This window comes from Tasmannia lanceolata, unplaced genomic scaffold (genome assembly GCF_043159265.1).
Source record: "Tasmannia lanceolata isolate RefF3 unplaced genomic scaffold, GAP_Taslan_0.1 ptg000006l, whole genome shotgun sequence".
In the NCBI taxonomy this organism is placed as follows: Eukaryota; Viridiplantae; Streptophyta; class Magnoliopsida; order Canellales; family Winteraceae; genus Tasmannia; species Tasmannia lanceolata.
This window is the reverse complement of record NW_027518683.1, coordinates 12,385,419-12,397,545: the sequence shown is the minus strand read 5'-3', so window position 1 is coordinate 12,397,545 and position 12,127 is coordinate 12,385,419. Positions and strand designations below refer to the sequence as shown.

The window sequence follows — 12,127 nt, the reverse complement described above, 5'->3', positions numbered from 1 at the left end:
TATTGACTTTGTATGGAAAATGCGGAACACTGCCAATGCAAAAAGGAGTTTACTCAGGGGAGTCCATGATGACACGAGGGAGTTTTGAAACTATGGATCACCCAATCTCCTCTCAATATCTTGCTTCTGCTAGGAGGGGGTATTCTAGAGGTACGATTTCTCTGTTTGCGTTGAAGCCATTCATTGGCGATGTGGACCATCCTAGGGCTCATTTCTAATTTTCAAGCGTCTTTTAGGTATTTTTTATGTTTCTTAAGTTATAGGAGGGTTTCACGGTTTTTTCACATCAAAATCACTTATGTTCTTTGAGTTATGAGTATTTTAAATAGAGCCCACATATATATTACGAAAATTGTAAGTCATTAAGTCATTAGAGGGTATTTTAGTCCAAAGTATTACATTTTTATTGAGGGTTTTAGAACTCTCTAGTTCTCTTTTTTTTCTTACATATAAAACCTCATGGTACTTTTCTTGAACGCTATGGAATGGAATGAAAAAAGAATTGAACTCTCTCTCTCTCTCTCTCTCTCTCTCTCTCTCTTGCGTGGACGTAATGCATTTTGAAGTGTGATGCTTCATATTAGGGCGGTTTTCTATCCCTAACATCATCTCTCGGTTTCTTTTTCTTCTCCTTCTCTTTTCACCCATCACTTTTCTCAACCTTCCCGGTTGGATTTATAAACCGCTCTCATTTCTATCTCTATCTTTCTCCTCTTCATGATCTTGATCTCTTTTCTTGATCTTGATCGCTTTTGTTGATCTTGATCTCTTTTCTCGATCTTGAACTCTTTTCTTGGTCTTGATTCCCTTTTCTTGATCTCGATTCCCTATTTCCTTTCTCTTCCTTTTGGATGTCATGGATTCACATCATTTTGGTATCAAAGCTCAGTCCTTAAGTCCCGTATAGAGTTCATTCATTTGCAGTCCCCACCTGTTCGATAAAAGTCCAGTTTGAGTCCCTCTTAATTAAATGCCTTAGGTAAGTTCATCTAGTGCCCTTCAGGTGTTGGGTAAAATTCCTGATTGACCCTAGGATCACATAAATAGACAAACCCTTGTTTCCATTTTCCTCTATTCCCGAGACTTTGGTCTGTCCATCACCTGCACTTGGCTGTCCCGCATCCACGACTAGAAAAATCTTTGTAACTGATCTTTGGCAGCACTCATCCAATGCTTTAATGGCTGACAAAGAATTTGGCTCCAAGTATTTTGCATACATGAGGTCCTCAAAGCAGGCAGCATCCTTCCCAATACTCTTCCTACAATCTCTGCAGATTATTTCTACATCTTCGCGAGATTCTTCTGAGGAGTTCTTTCCCTAGTTACATGACACAGTAAAAAAAATTAGAATAGGGCAAGGTTTTGGAGTCGTAATAGGGCACATATGGTGTCGAGGGACATCAAAATAGTAGAGATGGGGCATGTGTATAGCGATCCAAACCATTCATCCAGTAGCCCCCACCGTAGTTGGCCCAAAGCCACACCAATCAGACAATCCTAGCTACTCGTTTAGGGGACTTGCTCGTTGAATGAGTTGCTGCTTGGTTATGTTCTTAACTGTCCGCTTTGCAAGCCAATGATAAGATGACTAGGATCATTGATCAGTGGAATTTTTTACACAACCTATCCACAATAGAGACCACATGAAACACCTAAATAATGTGCATGTGTAACACATGTTCAATTTGAAGGCCTAGGGTACACAATTCACTATAATTTCTCCTTTTTCCTTTTGGAAAACAAGCATGTGCCATATAAGAGGTCTTGAACTATGAATAATAGCCAATAGGGACTTTTGGCCCAAAATATTTTCATCAGCATTATGCACATGGTTTTTAAAAGCCGTACGAGGCGTAGCCTCAACACCTCAAGGTGTATCGCTAAAGGCGTATAGTCCTACTATGATTTGTGAACACGGACACGAGTGTCGCATGTCGACATGGACACAGAGTGTCGGACACAGCAAACTCCTAAAATTTAGAAACGGGGACATGGCTAAAATAGAAAGTAAATGTAATCATGATTTGTGTACACCGATTCGTGTGCTGAGTTTCGTCACGGATACGAGGTATCTGACATGGAAACTCCTAAAAATCTAGAAATAGTGGCACAATCATACAGGTACATACACATAAAGTTACTGACACTTCTAGCAGTACACATAAAAGTGTCTAAAGGAGTGTCGACACGGGTGCACACCGGTGTCGTGTCGGACACGACACGACACGTGTGTCAGCAATAAATTCAAAGTGTCGGCCAAATCATATATGAGGCATACATCTTAAGTATTGTGGCTTTGGTATTAAATTTCCACAGAAACCAACACGAAACGACTGAAATGTTTCCTTTTCCATCCCCATCCAAATGATACCGAAATCGAAACACATATAGAAACCAAAATCGTAAGCATTAGTAGTGTACCATATCACTATGTTTTACTTATATGAAGAGGAAAAGGTTTGTGAGCAGCTGCTCAGATAAGCTATATGAATTGCATGTGAAATGTGGTGTATGTTACATAGATTTCATGTGCAATGTGGTGTATGTTACATAGATTTCATATGAAATGTGGTATGTACTGAATTATGAGACATGCGTGACAGCACATGTCAACAAGTGTTTGATGTTATTAAACCATTATGGATGTTTATCTTGCTTATGTGATCATTTCTAAGTGTGTATTTGTGATTGACTAGTATTTCATGAAGTCCGTCGTAAAATTCTATCATTTGCATATGTTTTCATATGTTTCAGTGGTTTTACAAGATTTCTACTGAAATTTCCAACCAAAACCGAAACGTTTCTGTTGCGGTGGTGACCGAAAGGTCTGAAATTTAAAACCTTGATTGTAGCATATTGAGGCATATTGAGGCACACACCTCAAAGCACTTTTAGAGGTGTATGTCACACAAGGGTGTTAAAAATACAATGAAGCGGAGCTCAGAACAGCTCTCCAAGGTCTAAGGATATTGGAGCCTCCTCTTCTTGCCCAGGTTTAGTCGAAGGAGATTCCATTAATGTAATCCAATGGTTGAAGGGCAATGTTTCGCCCCTTGGTGGTTGGCTCATTGGATGGGTGAAATAATGGAACGAATAGCAGGACATCAATTTCCTTTCAGCATGTTAGGAGATCAGCTAATAGGGGCTTGCCAGAGACGGAGTAGCCAGGGTAAGCTTGGAGGTTTCGACTTTCTTCCCCCCGTCATGGTCATGGGGTTTCCCCATCTTTTTCTTAATACTATTCTTTATCATCCAAAAAAACAACTGCGTTAAAACATAAAGTTAGCGTGGTTATATAAAGGCTATTTTAAGAATCAAAACAACCTTATATAAGAAGAACAGAAGATTAGTGGTTTGGAGGCTGGTTTTTTGAGAAACACTACTTTTGTGATTACTTCACAAGTGTTCAACGAAATTGAAATATGTCACTTTCTAGTGCTTTCTCGTTAAGATCTACATTTTCGATGTGGAGTTTGTGGAGAATGAGCAGCAATTGCAACCATTAGTTGAATGTGTTACTTGTACATTTGGCACGGGTTCAGAGTGTCCGGGCGTCCAAAGTATCCAACACAGAAACCACAAAAAATCCAACACAGTCTGTGCAAATAATAAAAAGTATGAAAAATACAAAAAAAAATTAAAAATAGAATAGAAAAAAAGACACGAATTATTTAGTTGTGATATAGTGATGATGATTTATGAATTATCTACCATTCAAAAAATATTTAATAATATAATCTTCTAATTTGAGTAATTTCTAAAATGAAAATCAACACAAAATAATTAGTAGTAGGAACTACTAACAAATAGTCATAAGCAACTAAATTACTAAACTAGTCATTGCTCTACAGTCAACACCCAACGATGGTAATCAATGAAAATTCATGGCTCAATATTCGAGAACATCATAATTCATAACATGTATACCCATCAAGGAAAGAGATTGCACTATTGCAGCCTACATACAGACATTCAATGAATCATTGTCCAATGAACATTTTAGTTTCGATAATGGTCTTGAATGCAAATCGCATGTTTTGATAATGGCCAACGAGCAACAATTCAAACAACCAATGAATGCTATTAGTGTTAGCAGTTAGCACTAAGCTTTGACCAGATAGTAACAACCAATCCAAGTATTAACCCATAAGCGATTGGTAATCATCAAATATGCAGTTTATATTATCAAGTTTAAAAGGAATATATATGACTATTATTAATTTTGTGTGTTAGACATCTAAGTAAAGGTGTTGAAGACTTGGACTCTTTGATTTTTAAGCATCCAAGATAAGATTTTTCTTCAACCCTGAGGCCGGAGATTCAATCCCAGCTTACCTATAACAAAAAAAGCGACCAAGATGGGATACCTTTAAATGGTGTGCCAAACACATTTGATGATGTCATCCTAACAATCCATTTGTAAGTGTCCGGGAGTTCTCTTCATGTCCAGAGATGTCCAAGTGTCCAAAAGTAGCAACACTTCTATTAGCCAAAATATTGGAGTGTCTCTAGGTAACATAGAAGAAAAACGCTTTTCCCATGCTTTTAGCTTTCGACCTTTAGCTTTCTCGTGCTTTTAGCTTTCGACCTTCATCACTTTAAAGTTCAATTTTCATTTCTTTTTTCTTTTTTTTGTTGCATTGAAGTGTATTCGAGTAGTTTTGTTAGCTATGGTGGAAAAGGAAGGATTTTGCATGCAAATATGCATCAACCCAAGAGAGTATTTCACTTTAAACTTTTAGTCAACCTTGCTTTGGAGGTGTGAATTGTCACAAGCATCACTTGGTCCGAACACATCATGGGGTTCTTTTTTTTCTTTTTTTTTTGAGAAGGTAGAACACATCATGGAATGAAATAATCTAGATTGTAATATCCTTTTAGATGTTTGACATATATATCTTTTGTTCTTAGTTGAATGATGATTTATATTTGGAAATGTGGAAAATGCACATTTTCTTTCTAGAATTTATATTATTATATTTGATATTTTTTTAACATAAACTTCGTGAGGCATACATGCCACCTCAGAAGAGGCCTGTCCCTCCACCTTTAAGAACATCGATTACACATAATAAGGTTGTATCATGGTAAAAAGAAAATATTAATGCGGTGAGGAAAAATGTAGCAAAGGACATGTAAGTACGCAAATTGGTGTGTGTGTGTGTGTGTGTGTGTGTGTGTGAGAGAGAGAGAGAGAGAGAGAGAGAGAGAGAGAGAGAGAGAGAGAGAGAGATCTGCAAAAAGAAGTAAAAAGAACATATGAAGAGAACATTTGCACCTGCCATTCTCTTCCCCCTATTTTCTTCATCCCTAGTCCCTTGTTGTATCTTAGTCTTCCTAAATCATAACCAATTAGCAGACAAAGACATGAAATGAAATGCATCAAGGCAACCTGTACATAACCAGAGAAGAAGAAAAAAATTCTACAGCCACCTACTGCAACAACTGAAAAAAAGAATATTGTAAACCCTGAAAGAAGAAAGAATAGCATCATTGGAAGATCATATGTTGGAGACACTAAACATGGTGATGTAAGAAAACTAAGAAGAACCAAATTAGAGAATAAAACCCCACAATATTCCAGAATCCCTTCCCTTTTCTTTCAAATTCATTAGAACTTTAGAAGAAACCACCACTAAAAGCACAATAGCTACTGACAGGGAAGAGGCCAACAACCCTAGAAAACAACAACAGCCAAAAATGTAAAAGAAAAAAAACAGGAATTAGTAACATTTAAGGAGAAAAACCTACAATAACAATGAGCTTACCTTCCATTAAAAAAAGAAAAGAAAGAATGAGCTTACCTGCAAAATGGAAAATAACAATGACCTTGGAAGGGTAAAAAGGAATTATTAAAATGAAGGATAGCAAAAATTAATGCAACAATGAGCTTACCTAACTCTCCAGATGCTTATTCTCCCTTGTACGGAGCCACGTATGTTTGCACGGTGTCAGATAGTGATGTAGGTCAGGGAAGAGAAATAGAAGAAGAAGAGGAGAGAAGAAGAATAAGAGAAGAGAAGAGAAAGAATAGAGGAGAAAGAGAAGAAAGAAGAAGAAATCTAGGGAAGAAGTTCTCAATCAATCAATTAATCATCAAAAACTTATTAAAGTTCCATACATGAGGCCTACATATAGGCAATGGAAATAAAATTCCATGGAAAATAAAAGCCCTAAAACTAAAACATGAAAATAAAAACCCTAGAAACTAAATAACATAGAAAATAAATCTCTAAAATCCTAATGGGCAAATATGCCTCTTATTGGTCCTACAATCTGCATCAGGTAGCAATCAAATGTTTTGGGGAGGTGATTGTAAGAAGGGAAGAAGGGCTTTTTTTTCTTCTTCTTCAGTTGTGAGTGAAGATGAGCTCAGGTATGCTTAATAAACTTCGTCTCAGGTCTTTCTTTAGTATACTAGGTGTGTTGCTTTGGCTACTAATACTTGTTTAATAGTTTTGGCTGCATTTCAAATAAAAAATTCAAAGAAAAGACGATGTATGGGTTCCTAATCGGTGAGGTATCTTCCATGTGGTTGGCTTCTCGTGGGGTAGATTGGTTTAGTTCTTGGGATCTATTGAGGAAGATTCTCATTATTAGGTTGACTTACACTGGTGATCTTCATTTACATGGAGGCATATAATTACATGGATGGATATGATTTACATGGAATCAATAGTGAAATGGTTCAGAAGTAGTGCATTTCAAATAAAAGATGATAAATGGGCTCCCAATCAGTGAGGTGTAACATTAAAAATAAATAAATAGGTGAGGCGTCTTCCATGTAGTTGGCTTCTCAAGGGGGGTATACTGGTTTGGTTCTTAGGATCAATTGAGGAATGTTCTGATCAATAGGTTGACTGATGCGGATGATCTTCATTTACATGGATGCATATAATTACAAAGTTATCAATTTCTCATCCATCCATATAGCTTACATGGATGCATATGATTTACATGGAATCAATAATGCAATGGTTCAAAACTACTGGTTTTTTCAGGAGGATGCTTGATTCCACCCAACCAAGAAATATTTCTCACATCTGAGTGGGTCCTACAACCCATCGTTTCATACATACAGATTTGTGAACAAATTTATTTTAGAGGTAAAAATGCCGCTCTTTATTGTAGTACCAAGTGCACAGCTTTCCCAAATAAATTAAGCAAACGGTTAAATAATTAATATATGACAATTTTTGCATAACGCTGATCATAAGAAACCTCTATGCACATTTTTACCACGAAATGTCTTAAACTCTCACCATCCGATGTCCCTCACAGCCTCACCTTGATGCAGACATCAGGCTTGGTTTCAAGTTTCAACTTATGGCGCCAACAACATAAGCTGCTACCATCAAGAGAAACGAGAAAATAACTGCTACTTAAAGGTTATGCGCTTCCCCATGATATATGCAAAATTGCAAACATAATACCAAACCTTATGTTATGAACTTCTCCATGATGTATGCAAACATAATACCAAACCCTACTGAGATTTCCATGGCAATTACCTCGTGTGACAAACTTATATCATTATCACAGCTGTACCGGATATAGCACACCTGGATTTGAGACTCAACCTGGCTAGTAAGCAATAACACTTAGGCTTCCTTAATGTTATTTTTCCTATGATCCTATAAAAAAACGATAAACGGAAATGATGGATATCTTGTCCAAAGCCTCCTTTTTGCCAAGCCCATATTAGGTGGAAAATAGAAACAAACTTGATTGTGGACTCCACAAGAACAGATATGGTTAATGAACTCTTAGTAACTTCTCTAACTGCTCTGACTATCCCATTATCAGTGATTGTGAAAACATATCTCTCATAAATTCTAGGATGGAATCATCGAGAGATTACATGTTTCAGTTTTATAAGTACATGCTTTAGTAATAATAGTAATTTTCCACAATCAAGAAAATCTTCTGCTAACACAATATTACAGTGGACAAGCAGATGGCAGAGTGGCAAAGTGTATTTTAATACCATAAAACAACTGGAAAATTTTCCACGTGAGCAAATAAACATAAAAAATTACTTTCAGACATTTGACTTCTGAGGTATCAATTGATAGGGTATTTTACACAAAAACAAAATCCAAAAGAATCAATGTAATGAGAAGAGACTACTACTATTGAAACCACCCAAGCAATTCTCAGATTTGATAATACATACATCGCAACATGACTATCCATACAGAACACAACCGTACCTTTACCAAGCTACAAGAAAATTTTCCTGCAAAATTGTCTTAGATTTACTCCGCATTTGCTTTAAATTACAGAAAAGCTTGACATCTGTGGTGATGGTGGAAGACTACCCTCATGAATGCTAAACATAAAACAGTGCTACCAAGAGGGAAAAATGTTTTGAAATTCCCTCTCAATTGGTTGCTGTTAAAATGTGTTATTGGTCGAGCATGGGCCCGATGGCATGATCATACAGAGATATTTTTCTTCAATCCCCAATTCAACTTGCAAAGGTAGAGCTTAAACTGGGAGATGTAATTCTGCTTATCCCAAAACAGACCAAGTTGCCCCGTCAACAGTATCAATCAATAATCATGCACCTTGGGCCAGTTGGGACCCACATTCGGCCAGCCACAGCTTAGGAGAAACCAAATTATGATTTCAGATATTCTATTCTTCACATGAATGAAGACTGATTTTCTCGAGAAGCAACGGCCAGTCTTCCCCAAGCTGCTGTGGATTTAGCTCCATTGCCACCTTAAAATCTAGCAGAGATATTGGAGAACAGTTTTTTGTTTCTTGTATGACTTCCATAGCCCCATGGCTACTTTGTATGTGCATGTGATGACCTGGCCATATGCCGTTAACAAGCTTCCCTTGCGGCGGTGGCTTATAGACCGGGTGCTTTATTGGTTCGTGCCCAGACCTTGCTCCCCCTAGCTCAATACATGACCTGATTAATCGCTTTAAATAAGCATCCAACCCATTATTCAACAAATTAGAACAGTCAATTGACACCCCATCAATTCCGTTTGCTCCTGCTATTTGCTCCATCCGTTTCTTTAAAGTCACTGTATCAGACAATTCGCTGCTATCAACAGAACAAGTAAAATTACTGCTACTTGTTATAGGCAAAGCTCTGCGAGCCCCACCCACACTGGCGGGGCAAAATGGAATCCCAAGAGGAGCCTTGAGAGGACTTCTAGTTCTAGCAGAGTTAGCATTATTATCCTGCCCCACCTCTTCCCCATCTTCGACAATGACTACTTCTACTGGACTCTTGCTATGTACAGAAACCAGATCGTGTGGCGATCTCTTTATTCGTGGTCTTTTTGTTGGTGGTGTAAGGGGAACATCCCGCTCATTCTCAGGTTGTTCTGCATGTCCTTGATGATGCTGCAACGGCCTCTGCAAATCACACGAATTAAAGTCCCCATTTTCCATAATTCCCTTTCCAATGGCTTCATCAGTGGCAATCGATTGATGGGAAGTGAGATCCGTCTTTCCATTCGGTCCGAGAGGGCTCGGCCGATCCCTGAGCCTCCGGTCACGAATTCCAGACCTGCCCTTGCGAGGTGACATTGGTAAAACATCCCCATTCGACCAAACTAATTGTGTGGGAGCTGGAGCCGGTGTTGGGGCCATTGACGGCCCGTTTTGGTGATACCCATCTTGTTTTGCAGGAGATCTCTTTCTAGTCACTCTTACAGACTTCAACGGTTCCTTTTCAGGGATTGGTGGTGGGACCTTCCCTTGAAGAACATTCTTCAAAATCGAACGAATCAACTGGTTGTGCAGAGGGAGATTCTCCCTCCCAAGTGTCAAATAACATAGCTTATCAAACTCAACCTTGCTTAGCTTCTGACTCAAAAATCTATTCAAATGATAAAGATAACGCCGTGCTCTCTCCGGTCCAACCTTTTTCACTATCTGACCCTTCAAATCAGCGAGATTGATCCGCGTGTGCTGTTCCGATGGCGGCATTTCTCAGTGCATAGATTCCATACAATGCACAGATCTGTACTCGTCGTCCTCCCAATCTAAACCTCAAAAACCCTAATTTTATCAAGAAATTAGGGTTTGCACCGTTTCCAATTACGATCCTTCGAAAGACCGAAACTCTGATCCCAATTCTCAACGCTTTGTAGGAACAATGCTGATAAAAATCTCATCTTATTCAAAACCAAACACCTAGAAAGAGAAAAACCTAGAACAATGATCTCACTGACCAAACCTACTTCAATCCCTCAAAAACCTTACTCTAAACTAAAAATCCACCTCGCTTCAGATTTCTTCTCGGCATAAAACCCCGAACTCCAAAAAACCTTAATTTATTACGAATTTCGAGAGTTTAGATCGCAAAACCTAGTTAAAGAAAACGGATCGCGTCGAGATTGAGTTCCAGGTGAGTTCTCAAACACACGTTTTGCGAAATCGAAGAGAGATAAAAAGAAGGGGAAAAAAATTGCACAAACAAAAAAAAAAAAACTGATCTTTTTAAGAGAAATCAAAGAAGAGAGATTAATCTGACCTTTTCCGAGCTTAAAAAGAGTAAGAAAGAAAGAGATGAGATTAGAATCGCATCTTTTCTCTCTCTCTCTCTGTAACTTGGATTCTTCGCTTCTTTTTTTATCTTCCTCTCTCTTCTCTCTCTGGTTTTCTATGTATTTATCTCAATTTCTGTCTCGCTCGTCGGTCTCGGAATTGGATTGCACCCTCGATCGCTGCAAATACTCGCTCTCTCTTGTTTCTCCCCTTTCTCTCTCCTCTTTGCTCTCGACCTCTTTTTTCCTTTTTATTTTTCTTCGCTACAAAATTTAGTTTCCTTTTTTGCACTACCTAAATTAATATGTCATTATTTTGTATCGTTAAACAAAATTATCAAAAATGGAAACACTAATAGCGGAAAAAAAAGCATGTGAGGATTCTATCACCGTTCCGATTTAGACACAATTTCTTAGAAGGTCAAACCGAGTAGACCTCGTCACCGTCCGATCTTGATCCAATGGTAAAAAAGAGGGAATTGATAAGAAAGAGAAAATTCTCTGCTTTTCTTTTTTATGTGGTAGATTTAGAGATACATTCAATAGAAATAATGAGGTTTTTTAAACATTGATGAGAACTGCTACTGAAAATCACATATTTTTTTACCATTTTTCGCCTGTGGGCTCATAGCACACATGATGGATATTTGGGAAGTGATCGAGGCCATTGATATGGTGGGCCTCTCCAAGATGGGAGTGTGACCGCCAGATGGATGATCCAAGTCTCTCGGATCAAGAATGCCATTTGCCGACCACGATCTAATGGCTACTATCACATGTTCAATTATCAAAATGAATAATCATATATTGTGAATATACATGATTTACACAATATTTGTGTATTTCCTGCAATAATTTGAATCTCAATAGTTTGATCTGTCACCATACCATCATTTCCATGGGCAGACACCACTCACCACAGGCGGGTTTACATCCAAAATCAGGACATGATCCAACATCTAAGATTAGCCAGAGTCAAACTAATGATCACTATGCAAACTTGTAGGATACATGGACCCACAAGCAAGATGGATATAGATTGAGTTATGCCATGAGGACCATCTTCTGGAACTCATCAGGTGTATGATGTTGGGGCCACTGATCTACTTATCTACCATTTAGGCAGTACGGTAGGGCCTATTTTGCATGCCAAGCAAAGGATTTTTTAGGGTGTAAGTTGTAAGTTGTAACAACCATTTAACGTAAAAGAGTAGTCATAAATAACCTACTGGCAGCTATCCCGACTAAGACATATTAATAGGTATGCATGCAAGTGTATAGAATCAGACTAGAGACGTATAGAGCTATATTTGCATAATATGGTTTGCTTAATGTAAGCCCATATATGGGTACACATGGATGAAACTGACAGAGTACACAGCGTAGAGCTATTTTTCCAGATATCTGTTGTCATGGGTAGTGATATATTCAGCCCAATCATGTATAGTAAGTCCAAGTAAAATGTACTGGCTCCTTTCCTTCCACAAGCCCAAGAAGGTACAAGGCAAGACCAAATTCCAAAGACAGCGAAGTTGCAAGATTTTAAAGGAGCGAACGGCTAGCTGAGAGCATCATGACAAGTTCCTCATAGGAAACCTACACTATCCTAACCT

At 38.2% G+C, this 12,127-nt stretch overlaps 1 protein-coding gene across 1 annotated transcript; it reads right to left on the bottom strand.

The window, feature by feature from the left end:
* Nucleotides 1–8,022: 8,022 nt before the first annotated feature.
* Nucleotides 8,023–10,805, bottom strand: LOC143879724 (uncharacterized). The gene has a single exon (XM_077382246.1). It carries the CDS (start codon nucleotides 9,952–9,954, stop codon nucleotides 8,641–8,643), a length of 1,314 nt encoding a protein of 437 aa, XP_077238361.1. The 5' UTR covers nucleotides 9,955–10,805; the 3' UTR covers nucleotides 8,023–8,640.
* Between the last annotated feature and the right edge of the window lie 1,322 nt (nucleotides 10,806–12,127).

Excerpts from the sequence above, each read along its gene's own strand:
- LOC143879724 (XM_077382246.1), bottom strand. The coding sequence starts at position 9,954 with ATGCCGCCATCGGAACAGCACACGCGGATCAATCTCGCTGATTTGAAG.